The 19,538-nt window shown below is 34.0% G+C and overlaps 1 protein-coding gene across 4 annotated transcripts in view; it reads left to right on the forward strand.

The window, feature by feature from the left end:
- The window catches only part of LEPR (leptin receptor), a 64,599-nt gene extending 49,791 nt beyond the window's left edge, over nucleotides 1-14,808 (forward strand). Inside the window, exons 14-18 of one of the 4 annotated variants that reach the window (XM_031669585.1) lie at nucleotides 178-273; nucleotides 1,570-1,675; nucleotides 3,091-3,166; nucleotides 6,954-7,046; nucleotides 13,855-14,808. In XM_031669585.1, coding sequence (XP_031525445.1) covers nucleotides 178-273; nucleotides 1,570-1,675; nucleotides 3,091-3,166; nucleotides 6,954-7,046; nucleotides 13,855-14,679 — 1,196 coding nt within the window. In that variant the 3' untranslated portion in view covers nucleotides 14,680-14,808. Of the gene's footprint in view, nucleotides 1-177; nucleotides 274-1,569; nucleotides 1,676-3,090; nucleotides 3,167-6,953; nucleotides 7,047-10,800; nucleotides 13,097-13,854 lie in introns of those variants that run through there. The other 3 variants (XM_031669582.1, XM_031669581.1, XM_031669584.1) reach the window with 3 other exon arrangements.
- The last annotated feature ends 4,730 nt before the right edge of the window (nucleotides 14,809-19,538 follow it).

The raw sequence follows: 19,538 nt of genomic DNA on the forward strand, positions 1-19,538 counted from the left end.
GATGATTAGAAGTGCTTAAGTGTGTTTTGAAACTCCCTTGATAATTTAATCCATAAATAATAAGTAATTTCTATGTTTGGAAATATAGGATAGTCACTTTAATTCTTTTTTAAAATGTATATTCAACTCTACTGTTAATTATGTATAAATGAGCCTTTTATGTATTTTTCTCCTCAGATCATTTTATCCCCATTGAGAAGTACCAGTTCAGTCTTTACCCAATATTTATGGAAGGAGTGGGAAAACCAAAGATAATTAATAGTTTCACTCAAGGTAAAAATCATAATTTTAGTTTCCTTTTGTACCAATGTGTGTGCCTAATTTGTCAGTAGTAATATTGCCATCTGATTATTCTTTTTCTGATAGAATCATGGAAGAGTCCAGAGTCTTCTGTAGATTTTTCATGGTGAGGTTCCAAAGGAAATATTTTTTTCCTCTAAAAATAAAACTGGAGCTATAGAAATAAAGTCACTGGGCCTCTTATATTTCTGATTCATCTTACTGTACTTGGAATACCGTTTTGATTTTGTTATTACTTTTTAAATTGTCTTCAAATCTAAGCAACCTAGCAATTATTTCAAGAGATAAACATTTCATCTAGTGTTAGAATAAAAATCATTTAAAAAATTCATACATGTATTATTCAACAGGTATTAATTGAATATTGTTCTAAGCACTGAACATAAGTTTCTGCCCTTATGGATCTTAAATACTGGTGCTCTAATTGACAGTGATGGGCAATAAATAATTATATAATGTCAGATAGAAATAAGTACCATGAAGGAATATAAAAGCAAGATAAAGGAATGACATTAAATGTGGCATTTTAGTTGATAGCCAGAAATGGAGGTAGATAATATTCAAGTAAAACCTTGCAAGTACAGTAAGACCCTACTTGATATTGTCAATAGATTCTTGGAAACTGCAACTTTATGCAACATGACATACAGGAGGTCCTTGAATAACATCTTTTTGTTCAAGGTAGTTTCATTATAATGTTGATGAGAAAAAAAAAGGTCTGTTCTACATTGCCATTTCACTTAACATTGCAGTTTCCAAGAGCCTATCAATGATGTTCAGTGAAGACATAACTGTACAAATAGCAAAAGCATTCCAGGCAAAGGGACAGTATGTGAAGAGCCCCTAAAGAGTGGGGATGTTTGGTGGTTCAAGAAACAGCAAGGAAATCAGTGTGTGTGGAGTGAGCAAGATAGAGATTGGCAGATGTGGAAGGTTGGGTCCTCCAGGAGTAGATACTGAGACAGTCATCATAACAGTTTTAACACCTTGACCCCTTATAACGTAAACATGATCAGATAGAGAGGAATGACAAATGAATAAATTTGAAAAAATACATTGCTAATTTACAGTAGATATGATGCTGAACAAAATAGTATTTTATTAATGTGATCACAACATATTTTTATCTTCCTGTTCTTTATTTTTATAGCTTTGAAGGTAATAGAGATTTATGATGAAATCAGAAAATGTCTACTATAATTTTTGATACAGAAAGAAATTAATATTTCCTCAAGTTTCTGAGTTGTGTAAATTGTATTTCTTTTTCAGATAATACTGAAAAACACCAGAATGATGCAGGTTTATATGTGATTGTGCCAGTAATTATTTCCTCTTCCATCTTATTGCTTGGAACATTATTAATATCGCACCAAAGGTATTGCACTTGAGGTTAAGAATCTTTAAGGCAAAAGTCCTTAAGTATATTCAAACCCTGATTTAAAACCTTCTAAATCAGGAATATTAAAGTCTTCTAAGTGTTTTTATATGTAGTCTGTATACAATTAAGATAGCATAAAAAGGAAAGGCCTGTTGTCAGGAAATGGCATTCCATTTTGCTAGGACTGTAAGAGTTAAATAATGAGGAAAGAAACACAAAATGCAGCTTAACAGTTAAAGACAGGTTTTCTTTAGATAAAACCTGAGAGGGGCTTCTGGCCAATTTTGGTCAGAAGCCCTTTCTCTTACAGACTAAGAGTATATATTGGTTTTAGGGTGAGGGGGCTTATCACAAGCTTGGAATGTTTATGTGTGAGGGAGAAGTTTATGGTGGAGTTGGAATGTCTCTGGGAGGAGGGGAGGTTATCTTGGGGCTGGCATGTCTCTGGTCAGGGAGGATGGAATGTTTCTGGTTGGAGATGTTATTTGTCATTTATGGTCATGCTGACCTTAGCCATTAGGCTGATGCCCTTTGGATTTAGGTGGTTTTTGATTAAGGTGAATTTTAAAATGAGGTGCTTGTCCATGATGGTGATGCTCTTGTTCTGTCAAGGGCAACATAACTTCAAGGAAGAATTTAGTTTTTTTTTTTTTTTTTTAAATGTATGTACATTCAGAAAACAACAAGCTTATAATAGGAAATCCTAAGCAGTATGTTCTTGGAGGTGGCAAAAATGACTTTCAGAGTTCTGCAGTTTGGGTCAAGGACTTTTTGTGGTGAAGTGGGTGGTAAAAGTAGCCTTTTAGTGGTGACCTGGAGCTGTCAGTTCATTTATGATCAGCAGGGACTCTGCTTTTTAGAAATCAGAACTGTGTGGCTCCAGTCTGCTTGGCTTGTCAGGCAAATGACTGAGTTCCGTGGATGGTGGCATGGGTGCCATGGTAATCCCTGTGCGGAGAAGTCCAGTGTGGTTATTTTACACATGCCAAATCTCTGTAGAAACCATTGTCTTCAGGCAAAAAAGAGGGAGAGGAGATTTTAGAATCTGAATTTATCTTTTAGTTAAGTGAGTTGATGAGGTCACATCAAGTGGAATTTTTTCTGGTACCCACTTGGTGGCCATTTTTAATATTTCAGTTTCTTTGAGAGAAATCTATGCAGTGTTTAGTATGGTGCTTGGCACACGGCTTTCAATAAGTATTGGCTATTTCTATTATTACTGTGATTTTCAACTTTGGTCTAGATAAAAATTTGGTAGAAATCTTCATGGGCTAGCATGTGAAAATGCATCTGACCCTACAGAGGCATAGTTGATCTGGTGGACTAATTTCTAGCTTGTCTATTCACTAACTGTTCACATTTTCAATATGAATGTTTTTCTCTAATTTTGATGCCCTGTTTATCCTTTGCAGAATGAAAAAACTGTTTTGGGAAGATGTTCCGAACCCCAAGAATTGTTCCTGGGCGCAAGGACTTAATTTTCAGAAGGTTGCTTTTTCAATTTTTTTTAACCCAGAATATATAAGATTGTATTCTAGATGCCATATGACTTATAGAGCATTAAGCTTTTTTGAGATTTAAAAGCTCATATTTTATTCAGTTCATCTTAATATGTATGTTTATTATATATTTTCAAGAATAGCAGGATGCAGGGATTTGAAATCAGGAAGAAACAAATTTCAGTGCATAGTTTATCGTATGAGAGTTCACAATATACATATGTTGCTTCTGTGTCACAGCACATAATAAAATAAATATTATAAAGTTAAGGGTCAATCTGATGGACAACAGATACTTGGATACACTTTTTTTGGTATAAACTGTCTTTCGGCAAATGGCTGGAATCAATATTTTTAATGGCAATAATTAGCTCCATAATCATTTAAATAAATTAGAAAATTATATGATCCTCAAATATTACAATCTAAAAAGTGCAATAATCATAATAAAACTTATATTTATGCAGAAGTTCCTTTCAAGTACAAGTATTTTATGAAAGTTAGTCAACTATAATAAAATAATTTGTATTTACTTCTATAGTAAGATTTTTCAGAAAGCTCTAAAGTTTATTGAATGTTTTATTAATTCTCTTAATGTCCTTTGAAGCAAGGTTAGCTTTCTACTCATATAACTAGAAAAATAGAATTCAGTCAAGTCAAAATACACAAATTTTTAAACAATACTTATTGGGAGGTTATTATCCGGGTTCGGTGATTGCATCTTTGTCATTAGTCACTTGTTAAAAGTCTTCAATGATTTCCTTTTGAATACAAGATATAAACTAAAGCCTCCTGAAGCTATTAATAGTACTCAACGACCTCTTTCTACAATCTGTTATCAACCTACCTATGCGACTTTTCCTGTCCGTGGGCCTTGATGATACCTTTACTGTTCCCATCCACCTACACAGAGCCTTCCTTGTACATGAAGATCTTGCTCTAGGCCCTTCTTTCCTCATGCCTTCCTTTAACCAGTTTAATTCAAAAGACTTTCTACCCCCTTTAAGTTCCTAGAGCATTGTATTGTTTTATTTATTGTGGATAGTGCTCTGATTTCAAAGACTGTATTTTATCCATCACAAATATTTGTGGTATTCCTCCTGCTGTTGTATATATGCAAAGCACTGAGATACATATTCTTACATTTATTAAGATGTTTACTGACATTCTCAATGTTTCAATTTCCTCTTCTGTGAAATAGGCTACTTACCTTATTAGGTTGTTTGGGATACTAAAAAAGATGGTACTTGTGACATAGTAAGGTCTCAACACATATTAGTTATTATTTACATATTTATGTATTTTATATTACTATTATTATTCTTTCAGTTACCCTATGGGACAAATGTTATTCTCTCCATTTTACAGAAGAGAAAGCTGAAGTTCATAGGGGTTCGGTAACTTGTTTTAGAGGCCAGATTAGCTTACCAGTTTGTGGCCTGTTCTAATAGCAGCTGTTCTCTATAGCAGTGGCTTCTTTTTCTTTCTTTCTTCTTCACCATGACCCACAGTGAAAAAACTTAGGTTGGTGCAAAAGTAATTGCAGTTTTGGCATTTTTAATGTATAAATACATTTTGCCTTTCAACCTAGTACACCATAGATAGAGATATGCAAGACCTAAGTGAAAGATACACAAAAGAGTTTTACTACTTGCTTGAAATAGAATGTTTTAAAATTCTATTTTATTTGTTAAAAATGCTGGTTGTAAGACACTAAATTGATTTCACAACATTCGAGTGGCCTATGATTTGCAGTTAGAAAAACACTGTTCTACAGCTTATCAATGAATAAGTAAACCACTAATATTGTAGACGTAATGAACAATGACAAAGATTGAATTGTAATTTCTCAGCAGGAGAAAGAATGCCCTGTCTTCAGAAGCAGCAGCAGTGTTGTTTTATATATGAACAATTCTTTTTATAGAAACTTCACTTTGCCTGGTCTAACCAGCCACACTCCTATACACTCCTCACCTGTGCTGTTGCTCACTAAGCCGCAGTCTCCTTTCATTTAAACAGTGTTGCCGAGTTTTTCAAGTAAATATTTTTCTCTCATTTATCTTTTATTATGAATTCATACAGTGACATGTTGTGTAGTTGTGATTAGAAAGTCAAATACTTCCAGAGATTTTTAAAATATCAGTCCTACAAATAAGAACATTCGCACCCACTGTATTTTAAAAATTCTTCACATTTCTTTAATTTACCAGAACTTGAAAAAATGTGGCAATATTTCAATCTACTTGTATATAAGGTCTGTCAGATGACCTGTGATAGCATTCATTTCATCCATATATTCAATATGATTGAATACTTATCCTATACTAGTCACTATAGTATGCCCTGGCATTATAAGGAAAAGAAAAATACTGTATGCTCCTGAGTATACAGTTTAGTGGGGAAGATAATCATTAATATATTTATCATGGAAATAACATTACTATTTTTTGCACAAATTTATGGGGCACATGAGAAATTTAGTTACATGTATATAACACATAATGATCCAATCACAACCTTACAGTTGTAAACTACATGTTGTGAAAGAAGGGGTCCCATTGTGCTGAGCACTTATAATGTGGGAACCTGGCTTATCGGTGGGGGTGAATGAATAAAGTTAAGCAGATTACATTTGGGCCAAGATCTGGTAGATGAACAATCATTAAGTAGGTTTTGAGGCAGAGATGTGGTGTCCAGCTAAGCACCTGCAAACACTAAGTTATGTGGAAGGCAGTACCCAGCATATTCACAAAATGGAAATAGGAAGACTACAAGACGTTTTCTTAAATATGAGGGTTTTATGTCAAAAACCCTAAATACTTATCTAAATAAAATTGCTAAAGCTTCACTATATAAGTATATATTAATTCAGGGAATGATCATCTTCCTTTTTAATGCCACTTAAAAAGAGGCTGAAACACTCTCCCTTCAGCATTTAAGCTCTGAAATCTTACCTATGGACCACCATGAAGTGGCTTCTCAGTGTTCAGGAGGGCCATGAGATGTTCAGGCCCACATCAGCAAAATGCAGTTTAAACCTGCACCAAATTATTTTTCCCTTTGCCAGAAAATGCCTGGCACAAAGGAACTACTGGGTGGAGGTTGGTTGAATCAGGAAATGCTTGAGGACTACGTCCTACCCTGCTGCCACACCTGCTCTCCCTGAGGTGCGCACAATGCTGCCACAGGTCATCTGACAGACCTTATATACAAGTAGATTGAAATATTGCCACATTTTTTCAAGTTCTGGTAAATTAAAGAAATGTGAAGGATTTTTAAAATACCATGGGTGTGAATGTTCTTATTTGTAGGACTGATATTTTAAAAATCTCTGGAAATATTTGACTTTCTAATCTTGTAAATTATTTTTTAAGCACAGCTAACCCACAAGATGCTTAGTTTATCACTAGGGCTGACCAGGTGCATAAATAACACTGTTAGGAATAAATCCGGTTTTGGAATATGATAGAACATTTAAAGAGTGGAAGGATAATATAACTTCAAAGATTTTATTAATGATAAAAATCTTGTAAAATTCATTAACTTTTTTCTATTTAGCCTGTTGTTTTAATCTCCTAAATAATTAAAATGTACCTTTTTCATTTTGAGACAGGGTCTCACTCTGTCACCCAGGCTGGAGTGCAGCGTTGCGATCTCAGCTCACTGCAGCCTCGAGGACCCTGGGCTCAATTGATCCTCCCACCTCATCCCCATTGGTAGCTGGGACTTACAGGCACATGCCACCATGCCTGGCTAATTTTTGTATCTTTTTGTAGATACGGGGTTTTGTCATGTTGCCCAGGCTGGTCTTGAACTCCCAGGCTCAAGTGATCCACCCACCTCGGCCTCCCAAAGTGCTGGAATTACAGGTGTGAGCCACCACATCCGGCCTAAAATATGCTTTTTAAAGGAAAAATAATATAATGTAACTCACTTTATATTACTAAAGAGGAAAAGGGAAATTTACCATCCACCCTATGTTTCATATTCATGTTATTTTATTTAATTATTTCATAGGGCTAATAACCTTATATTTTCTGATGATAAAACTGAGACCCAGAGTGGTTTAGTAGCTTGTCTTGATCACCCAGCCTGTCCATGTAACATCTGTGCTTCAAATCCAGATCTGTCTGATTCAAATTGATACCTGTGCTATCAGTTCCATATTAAAAATATGTTTCTTAATATGCTTAATGCCACTAAATTATACACTTAAAAATAGTTCAAATGGTAAATATTGTTATGTATATTTTAGCACCATAAAAATGGGCAAATGATGTGAATAGGCATCTCTCCAAAGAAGATATACAAATAGCCAAGAAGCACAAATGCAAATATGCTCAGTGTCATTAGACAATAGGGAAACACAAATAAAAACCACAAGATGCCCAGTAGGATGGCTATAATAAGAGACAGATAATAAGTGTTGGTGAGAATGCAGAGAAATTAGAATTATCATATACTGATAGTGGGAATGGAAAATAGTGCAACTCTTTTGGTAAATAGTCTGACAGTTCTTCAAAAGGTTAAACATAGAATTATTATATGACCCAGCAATTTCATTCCTAGGTATATACTCCATAGAAATGAAATAGCAAATCCACATGGGAACTTTTATATGAATACTCATAGCAGCATTATTCATAATAGCCAGAATGTGAAAGTAAACCCAATGATGAATAAATAAGCAAACAAACAAAAACCCACAGTATATTGCAAAGAAAGCAGACCAGAGGAGCTTATTGTTTTTAAAAATAATTCAAATACAAATATAGTATTTTTTAAAGGAAGTAATAATTTCTATATCAAGTATTTAATTTGTTCTCCAAATTCAGATATTTTGATATTGATTTTTATGAAAGCACTCTTAACCTGTAATTTCTAGATATCTAACATGATTGTCAAAATCTTTCCTAAAATTAAAAAAAATTCTCCTCATTTTTGTTGCTTTGAATTTTCAGTGATGAATCTGGAGTGGTTCTTTTTTTATTTAACGTGGTTATTTTTTGAAGAGACTTTCAATTCCATGTCTCCTGTCAATTCTAAGAAATTATATTATTTCTTTGATAATTTCCTCTCCTCTTTTTCTTTGTTTCTCTTTCTAGAATCTATATGTTGGATGATGGACCCTCTGCATAGATCTTCCACATTTCTTACCTTTTATCTCATATTTTCTGTTTCTTTGCTTTTTATGTGTGTGTGTGTTACATTTTGAGACCTTGTCATACCCTCTTCTTCCAGTGTATCTGTTGGATTTTTATATACTATTATTTTTGTAAATTTCCAAATATTCTTTCTCAGAGTATTCTGTTCTGGTTTTATGCATATTTTCTTAAATGTTGCTAGAAATACAAATTCGAGGATTTTTGTTCTTTTATTTTAAAAATTCTTTTTTCTTCTATACCCTGAATTATCTGTGTTCCTTCTAGGTCATATGTTCCTGTTGTTTATCTTGGCCTCTTTTATTATCTCAGACTTTCCTCCCAATATCTAGTAATCCTTTGTTTTCCTTTCATGTTTAGGAGTGAAACAGTAGACAGGCTGACTGGGAGCCCAGTGTGTATAGGCAGGGATTGTTGCCCTGGGTGAGTAGGCAGGGCTCTCTGGCCAGATGAGGAAAGATGTGCTCTCAGCTAGCAATATTCCATGGCTGCTGTCTTCCTCCCGACTTTTGAGAACAAACCCTCAGTCTGGTTTTGAACGGTAGTTCTTACACGAAGGCTCTTCCCTGTTCAGCAGAGTAGTAGAAGAGCCCCATTCCATATATAGAACTTCCATTAGGCCCCAGTTTCCAATCATAGTTCTCTTTTCTTCCTGTGTTTTTACGTGCCATTTCTTCACGCACTGTCTCTGCTGTATACGGCAGGGCTACTTTTCTTTCTCCTCAGCTGCAGCTGGGTATATTCTGGTCTTCAGCTTTCTTTGCTCACCTTCTTTGATCTATACTCTTCCAATTGTTTTCTATCTTTTAGCAGTGAATGAAAATCACTCATTTCTCATTAGCCCTCTCAGATCGCCTTCTTTGTGGTGGGTCTATATTTGACTCATTTACATACTGCCATTCCAACAGAATCTCTAGAGAGACAAGAGAGAAACCGGTTCAGTTTGCCATCTTGAATCAGAATACCATTTCTGTTTATACCTTAAAAATCAGAACCTTAAACACAGATTGAATTTTTGTTGTAAGAAAATGTATTATGCTAACTCAATAGCCTTGCTTTTCTTCCAGTTCAAATTTTAGAGTGTAAAAGAACTATGACCTTTCTTACTTTGTTTTGCACCTTTTACCTTAGCATTTCTGCCTAATTTGTTAAATTTCTTCTAAATCCAAATCACCTGGGTTTTTCCCTTAAAGATATTTTAAGCCTCTTTAATTCATTTTCAATTCATTCCACTCCTTTTTATTCTTTAATTATTTTACAATATTTTTCTCATTCTCTGTTTTTTGTTTGTTTTTATCCAGCCATGCTGCTATGTCTACATTTATGCCAGTTTTCACAAGAGTTTACTCCATTTAACAACTCCCTTTCGTGGGGCTAAAGCTAGAAAGAAATAGATTTTTCCTTGGGATCTAAAAACTATCTTAGATTCCCCAGCCAGCCCTAGGCCTCCAAATAAGCAGCTCAACAACCTGTGGCCTCCCAGAACACCATCCTCACAGATCTGAATCAGAAGCATCCCTAACATTGCTAGATGGCCTTCCAAATGTGTGGAAGAGCTGGTGCATTTTCGAGTTAAAAGTTCTGTTTAGAAGTAACCATCTCCCCTATGCCCGGAAATGCACATTACTGGGCCTAGAAGTGTATATTTCACTCCCCTAAAAACACAACTTCAGTTTTGTTTATTTTCTTGTTCCTTATGGCCCTCAGGTTATGAGGAACCAGGAGAGAGTATAAATTAATCTGCTGAATTTTGTCACAGCAAGTAGTAAAGGAAAACAAATGACATGTTCTTCTGCTTATTTGTGTTTGGGACAACCTTTCATCTTCCATTGTGTTATAGAAAGATTGTTGGACTAGAAAAAAAGAACTAAGTCAGGGTCCTCCCTATACTTTAATTATCCATGTAACCTTTAGCAAATGATCTTGGCAGCCTCAATTGCTTTGTCAGAAAAAAGGGAGACACTTGGACCATATGATTTCTCAGATCTTATTTCTAGATTTTAAAAACCCATGGTAATGAATGGCTCTGTGATTCTATTCTTTACCATTTTTAGCACTTCTTTCTCTTTATTTTTTTTATTTTTCTTTTCACTGCTCTCCTCTTTTATTCTTTCTCGTTCCAAACTATCCTATATTGCTCTTGGTTCTCCCTCTTTTAACTTTCCCAGCTCGTTGTTCTTCTCTCCTTTTACCTATTCTGTTATTTCCCTGTAAGTTTTTCCCTTCCTGGGGTTATTAAAGCTGTCCTTAGAGTGTGATATGAAGACATTCATTAAGAAAATGGGAGAAGCCACCTTAGTTCAAAATTTTGCCCTTTCCCAAAAGGATGCATTATTGTAACCTAACAAAAATTTATAGTCCAGAACCCATGCTTGACAATGTTTTTTGAAATCTTTTATCTTTTTCTTTGTGAGTGATTTTTTATTTTGCTTTCTTATTTTGTTTTATTTTATCTAAACAGAGAACGGACATTCTTTGAAGTCTAATCATGATCACTACAGATGAACCCAATGTGCCAACTTCCCAACAGTCTATAGAGTATTAGAAGATTTTTACATTTTGAAGAAGGGGAGCAAATCTAAAAAAAATTCAGTTGAACTTCTGAGAGTTAACATATGGTGGATTATGTTGATTTAGAACTTAAAATAGATGTGTAAATTTGGGTTCAAAATATAGATTTGAGTCCAGTTCAGTTTGGATGTATGATTAATTTTCAAATTATCTAAAGTTTAAAAGTAATATTCATGATTTCTGGCTTTTTATTTGTCATATTCCTGGTCATAAAACATTAAGAAAATTATGGCTGTTGCTGTCATTACATATCTATTAAATGTCATCAAATATGTAGTAGACAATGCTGTAATTAGGTGAACTCTAAAACTGCAACATCTGACAAATAGCTTTAAAAATACAATGATTGTAAGTATAGAATCAGTGAAAATATTTAGTTTGTATTTTTATGTCCAAAGTTTTCCATTTTAGATTCCTTTATAGACACCTCAGCCTAAAAACCAGCCTATTCGGGTGTTCTTCTGAATATTTCCTGGCATTTTTATATCTAACTTTGTTCAGCCTGGGAATTTCAGTTTTCAATATCCTTGAAAATGGCTTAAGTGCTAACTTCTGTTTCAGTTAAAAGAAAGCCTGAAGTTGTGTTTCTGCTGGTCACAGGACAGTGGGAGTTACAGTTCATATAAGAATGACCCTACGTATCCAGGTCAGACAGACCAGATCAGAAGGGAACATCAACTTCTAATCCAGCTTTCTTGTTTAATTATGACCTAAATCTAATTTACTTCCACTAAACCATCCAAGACCTCTGGCAGGCAGGGAAATGGGCAGTGATGCAAGAAAGGGAGACTCTTTGGAGCTTTTACAAATAGTTCATGGTGAGGACAGGACTTTTCTACTTTCAAACAGACCGCTTGCTGGTTTTATGAATTCAGCACACGAATTACGCTGTGTTGCTCACATTCAAACCAAACCAAAGACTGTGTTTAATGAACTCAGTATTCAAATTTATTATATATAAGTATATATATGTATATATGGATCCCTTATATTTAGATTTTACTCATAGTTTTATTTGAACGTAGAAAAGAACTCTATAAAAACAGGAAGAATGTGTCTTTCTTCCTTTCTTGACTACTAATAGATGTCATTGAAATGTAAAATCTAAATGTGAAATTATGAAAGGATATTCTTTAATTACTGCCCATTGAACACATATTTAATATGTGCCCAGATTATTCTAAAATCTTTAAAAAAGATGCATATCATGAAATTTTTTAAATGAATATACTTTTAATAAAGTTTTATAACTCACGGACAAAACATATTTCAATAGTATATGAGTATGAGATTTCTTATCAAGTATGAGTAAAATATTCTATCTGAATGCATTTGAAGGCATTTACAGTATTTGATTTCAACAGTTACTGATTATGATATTTTAGAGAGCATGAAATATATCAAACACATCATTTGAAGGATGTATGTGATCTTGACTGTGGTTATGGGTTTTTTTGTATGTATTCCTTGTTTCGTATTGATAGCATCTAATTCCTTTATTTGACAATCTTAATATGTAGGTTCATTTAAATTTTAAGACAGTTCAGTCCATATATAGGAGAAGCCTTAAGAAAAAAGAAAACGGGCAAGCAAATATTTAAAGAAAATTATAAAACTATAGATTTCTTTAGGAAAAAAACAGACATAGGAACAGTGTTCTCTTCATATATTATGATTGTGAATAATAGGAAAAATTGTATTAATTCAGTATTTGTCTGAATTAATATGCAGTATTTTAATACCTACATAAGTCTATTTTATTATTATATTTTGTGCTTGGTATATTTATTCCTTTATGTTTTTAATCACTAACATATTCTACTTAAGAGTATAAAACTCCGCTAAATAAATTGTATTGTATCTGCAATATACTTGCCATTACGAAGAACAGCTGGGTATACCATTATTTCAAGCAATGAGTCTGAATTCTATTAGTTTAAAAATTGTAAAATTCAAGTTAAATGACATGTATGATATATAAGCTTAACACATTTTCTATAGCCCTTAATTTAGTTGTGTTAATTTTTCAATGTGATGTATCAACAGCTTTTTTTATTTTGCATTTATTTTTTCAATGTGTTTACATTGTATGAATTGAGATTTTTGCCCGCAGATTCTTGATTTGTAGTTGCTTGGCAGGATTTTTCTTTGTGATATAATCATTTCTATAAAAAATATGATGTACATTTGTCTTGTGTGTTTGTCTTCATTTCACATGTCCATAGTAAATTTTTTTACATGAAGTTATTTATAAAGAATAGTAATTTACCAGTTTGTGATCATCTCTTTCATCATCATTGTTCTCAACATATGATATTATTAGCTCTTATTTTCAGATAGTCTCAAGCAGATGCTCAGTATACAGCAGATAAGTTTTTAATAGTCAACACAATTACTTTACTTTCATACCGTATCTTATTTCACAATACAGTTATTTTAACTGTTTTTAGACAAGTTATTTTGGTCATTTCATTTTATTATAATCCACTTTTTTCAATTTTGGGCTAAAACTTTGTGGGAATGTAATTTGCTACAAAATATTAGGAAGAAAGTATCTTCAGAAGATAGCATTTTCCAATAACAGTAGCCAATCTTTCCTGAGAGCTAAGCACTTGCAAGAACTAATTTATTTGTAGCCACAACACCATGAAGCACATTTTTAGAGATGATGAAATTGAAAGGCAGAGAGGTTAATGTACTTGTTCATGGTTGTAGAATTGGAAGAACTCAAGTCTAAGTCTGTCTTGTCCCACTTTCAAATGCTATCTTAAATGGGCTCTTCCTTATGCTTTTTGATATATGTATTTTAGTAAAAAACTAGTTAATTTGTGGTTGACTTACATCCTTTATTATTAACTTAACACACTTCCATTTCTGCGAGTATGACATAATGAAGCAAAATTTTTTAACATAATTGAGCCTTAAAATGTGTGTTTTCTTTTAGCCAGAAACGTTTGAGCATCTTTTTATCAAGCATACAGCATCAGTGACATGTGGTCCTCTTCTTTTGGAGCCTGAAACAATTTCAGAAGATATCAGTGTTGACACATCATGGAAAAATAAAGATGAGATGGTGCCAACAACTGTGGTCTCTCTACTTTCAACAACAGATCTTGAAAAGGGTTCTGTTTGTATTAGTGACCAGTTCAACAGTGTTAACTTCTCTGAGGCTGAGGGTACCGAGGTAACCTGTGAGGATGAAAGTCAGAGACAACCCTTTGTTAAATATGCCACGCTGATCAGCAACTCTAAACCAAGTGAAACTGATGAAGAACAAGGGCTTATAAATAGTTCAGTTACCAAGTGCTTCTCTAGCAAAAATTCTCCATTGAAGGATTCTTTCTCTAATAGCTCATGGGAGATAGAGGCCCAGGCATTTTTTATATTATCAGATCAGCGTCCCAACATAATTTTACCACACCTCACATTCTCAGAAGGATTGGATGAACTTTTGAGACTGGAGGGAAATTTCCCTGAAGAAAATAATGATGAAAAGTCTATTTATTATTTAGGGGTCACCTCAATCAAAAAGAGAGAGAGTGGTGTACTTTTGACTGACAAGTCAAAGGTATTGTGTCCATTCCCAGCCCCCTGTTTATTCACGGACATCAGAGTTCTCCAGGACAGTTGCTCACACTTTGTAGAAAATAATTTCAACTTAGGAACTTCTAGTAAGAAGACTTTTGCATCTTACATGCCTCAATTCCAAACTTGTTCTACTCAGACTCATAAGATCATGGAAAACAAGATGTGTGACCTAACTGTGTAATTTCACTGAAGAAACCTTCAGATTTGTGTTATAATGGGTCATATAAAGTGTAATAGATTGCTTTATAGTTGTGGGTGGGAGAGAGAAAAGAAACCAGAGTCAAATTTGAAAATAATTGTTCCAAATGAATGTTGTCTGTTTGTCCTCTCTTAGTAGTATAGACAAAAAATTTGAGAAAGCCTTCATAAGCCTACCAATGTAGACACGCTCTTCTATTTTATTCCCATTCTGTAGTGGGAAGGTCCCTTGTTGTCAGCTAGAAATAAGCCCAATAGACACCATCTTTTGTGAAATGTAATTGTTTTTTCAAATTACAGGGCGTGTTGTTTTACTGCAAGTTTTTGTTTTGTACCAACACACACACACACACACACACACTCGTAGCACTTGTCCTTGTGTGTTTTGAGAGTATGTTACGTACTTATATTTTGTGCTATCAGACTGTAGGATTTGCAGTATGACTTCCCTAAATGTTTAAGATAAACAGAGAATTCAGCCCTGGACTAAGGGGTTATACTTGTGAAGACTAATAAGCCAATTGTTATGTACCAAATTTAAGATGTACCATAGAATGAAATAACTTCCAAGAATGGTGATGCCCACAATCCGTATTTTGATGACCGCACAGGCACTTTTGAAAACATAATGCCAGTTTTGATTCTTCTCTCTGAAAGATGTTGAAGTGGTCATTTTCTGATGAAGTTAGATTGCCAAATGTCACCGTATATCTCTCTGGAATAATTGTCTTCCCCCATCCCCACCTGGACATATGCTATTTTTTTTCCCTCACTGAGCATTCTCTCTACATAAACCAACTACTGTGTAGTACTTTACATACCTTAATTCAGTTAATTATTGCAATAATTGTATGAGACATCTATTACTATGGTACTCCTTAAAGGTGAGGACAGTAAATAATTTGCCCAAGGTTACTGTCAGTGGGTGATGGAATCAGAATTCAGATTTAAATCCAGATTTTTTAATGTTAATGATTATGTTTTTAACCTATACCCTACATAGCCATCAATTTTTAAAAAATGACTTATAATCGAAATTTATTAAGTAGAGGCCAGGCACAGTGGTGCACGCCTGTAATTCCAGCACTTTGGGAGGCAGAGGCAGGTGGATCGCTTGAGCTCAGAAGTCTTAAAACTAGCCTGGGCAAAATAGTGAGGCCTCGTCTATACAAAAAGAACACAAAAATTAGCTGAGTGTGGTAGAAAAAAATGAAGATTATAAAATGTATTAAGTAGAAATATAATGCTGGATGAGAAATTAAGTGAGAATTGCACAGATCTCTTGTTTGCCTTTAAAAACAAGATTGATAACTAAGTTTATTGTTTATTCAACTTTTGGTATGGTAAAAAATTCAAAGACAGCATATTGGGCAACAAACTAAATTAAGAAACCTGCACATATAGATGTTCAATGGCAAGAAGACGTTCAAGACTCTCAGTATCATAAAAATAAATACTTTAGTGCTCAAAAATATGCCTGTGGGTTTTAAAACATTATCAGAATTTCATATTTAGACTAAGACAAGAGTCTCCCGATTTTGCTGTTACTCTAAATAAATCCCTACATTCCATCTCTATTCCAGTTGTGGCTATGAGTGAGCAGTTCTAAACAATGACAAAGATTCCAGACCCCACTTGATATATATTTTTCACACTTTATCATCAATTTCCACTCGGGAATCAATAAAGCCATTCTATGTCATAAGTATTTTTAAGATGTCTCAGGATCTCACATACTCAACTGATGACCCCTTTATAAGAAATAGGTAGAGGGCTGATAGCAACTCGTTACTTGATGTGGTACGAAAGTCTTAGTTCTATGCAAAGATAAACGGAGAAGGATTTTTTTCATGGATAATTTTACATGGCTTTAGAGACACAGAAACAGATGAAATATTACATGTATAAAAATTTTGGTAAAATTGACATTTTAAATACATGCTTATAGATTATAGGTATTTAATTGAAGATACAGTAGAGAAGAGGCAGAAAATTAAATTTTGCCCCACTCTATCATTGAAGATTGACCTCTAAGCATGTCCACTGAGACATGGTATTCTGCTGTGATCTGGGACCCAGAATAACAGGAAAGAGAAACTGATAGATGTCTCCATCAGCCCAAGAATGTATGTATCTTACTTGAGTGAATTCAACAGTCCCAGAACCACTGTAGTGCTGTAGGTATGTGTTAAAGAAATTTAGTGACAGCACATTAACCTGAGATCATTGATATCATCTTGGTTCAGCCTCAGTTCCCCAGATAAGTGAACAAACAAACAAAAATGCACTTCAGAAATATTGAAATTCCGAGGCACTTTTTCATGGAAAGTGCTGAACAAGTATAGTTTGGCCTATTGGTATGTGTAGACTTAGATCATATTTATTGTCAATGGGCTTGAATTCTGATTTCCACTTTTGAAAGTTTATTTCACTATGTATCATTATGTTTTATCCGGACCTTGTGAAAACTACCTGCCATGAAATACTGGATTTTCACACAATTTGGAGAAAATTTAGGATGTTTTATGCTTCAGGATGGTCAGAAACTTCCCATTTCTTCCCATAGCTTCTGTAAAAAAATTTAAAGGAAGGAGAAGCTGAAATAGAGGCTGTGGTCTTTTAAACTTATAAATCTGGAATTTTTAGTATTTCATTTTAAGGCCTTAAACTGAAACACAAGCTACTAATCAGTCTTTCTAAATCTGACCTTCATGGAAAGCAACTCAGAAATTAATCTGGCTATGGCTTCAAGTTCAAATAGATTGAAGAGAAATAGTATGTCAGGGTTTGCAGGATTACAGGTTTTCTAACTTAAAACCCCAAAGAACAATGAAAAAGTTGAAGTACACGTCACTATGAATAGGCACCTTCTGTTGAATCCCTGTGTTCCATTTAGAGATGAGCTACAAGTTGACAAGAAGAATAGGAGCAGTTGTTTTTCTTTTTTAAGCCTAGTCATCAAATGGTAAAAGAACGTGGATGAAATTCCAATACCAGTGCGAGATTCTGGATTTAGAATAAGGTTTTATAACCTTAGGCATGACACTCTTCTACTTCTCATTTTTGCCTAATAAAACTTATTCTCTCTTCCATAATATCATATATATGGTCACATTACTTCAGAAATATTTATATTAACTCCTCCAAAGCTGAAAGAAAATAAACTTTAGGCTGTAAGAGTTGAGAATCATGCATACAGGGCTCACAGGTGGAGTTGGACAATATGCTGATAGATCTAAGACATACTGCAACCACAAAGTTCCATCTCACTTAGATGTGGATAAAAAAAGATCTCTTTCTAAATTATTTTCTGTGACCTTAAAAGAAATTTCTTCCACTTTTCATCTTTCAAGGGTCATCTTGATAGCTACCTTAACAAACCTTTCTAAACTATTCATTATTGAGAAAGCTCATTCTTAAATTTTAACTCACAAAATTATAATTGTCACTCTACTACAACTGAAATAAGCAGCATTCAAGAAAAAATTTAAACACAGTTACCAAGAAATGTGAAGAAGTATTTATAAAAGGAAGCTAGGTAAGTCAGTAATTTTACTCTTTCTTAAACAACTAGTTTAAAACAGTAAAGCACACCTGCATCTAATCACAATGTTAGGAGAGCAACTTAAAACATGATCAGCCTGTATTAGAACTGGGATATTGTTACATATATTTCTATAAGCATTAGGAGATGATTTCCATGTTTCTTGTTTGTTTGTTTGTTTGGTTTTTGATGGAGTCTTGCTCTGTTACCCAGCTGGAGTGCAGTGATGTGATCTCGGCTCACTGCAATCCCTGCTTCCCAGGTTCAAGCAATTCTCCTGCCTCAGCCTCCCCAGTAGCTCGGATTACAGGCACACCACCATGCCCAGCAATTTTTTTTTTTTTTTGTATTTTTAGTAGAAATGGGGTTTTGCCATGTTGGCCAAGCTGGTCTTGAACTCCTGACCTCAAGTAATCTGCCCTCGTTGGCCTTCCAAAGTTCTGGGATTATAGGTGTGAGCTGCCGCACCTGGCCCTTCATGAGGTTTTATAGTGAATTAATTATTTTTCTATAAAGTTTATCAATATTTATTTTGGAAAGCTGCTGAAAATGTCTATTTTTCAAAATTAATTATGCTTAAGGTGTATGGCATTAAATTCAATTTTATGAAGCTTTCTGACATGTTTGCTAAAAAAACCTGGAGCTCAGAATGAATTTGGAAGATATTTAATTTTGTAGTGAGATATCTATATTGTAGATATTGTACTTTTAAAACCTGTCATTAAGTGTTTGACATGTGGTTAACACTTTCTCTTTAGTCACAATTGGTATGTTAAAAAGTGTTATAAACATAAGTGCCAAGATATGCATCACTAATTGTTCTATGAAATTTAATTGGTCTACTTCTCTTTTATGTTCCCAAAGTCACAGAGAAAGCAGTGTACATGATGACTGTATATTCATCTTTTTATTATTATGAATTATAAGCAGTGTTAATTTTGAGAAATAAAAGTCCAAAAAGAATTATGAGTTTAAGTTACTTTAGGATGATATCTGTTGTATGGTAAATAAAATAATGATATTATTCAGCTAACATTTGAAAATATAAAGAAGTAATCCTTGTAGTTTATACAAATAGTTAATACAAAATGTTTATCCATTGTTAGCCTGTTGTTGGGTCTTCAAAATTCCAAAAGACATATGCTTTGCATTTGTAAGGGGTTTGAAAATACTTTAGATCCCAGGACCTCCCTTTACTGTTACTCTCTCTGGTAATGTCTCAATAGATCATCCCACATCAGATTCTTGCTGGCATTATAGCCACTTGTGATGAAAGATTACTCATTTTAATAATCAAG

This window comes from Papio anubis, chromosome 1 (genome assembly GCF_008728515.1).
Source record: "Papio anubis isolate 15944 chromosome 1, Panubis1.0, whole genome shotgun sequence".
NCBI lineage: Eukaryota > Metazoa > Chordata > Mammalia > Primates > Cercopithecidae > Papio > Papio anubis.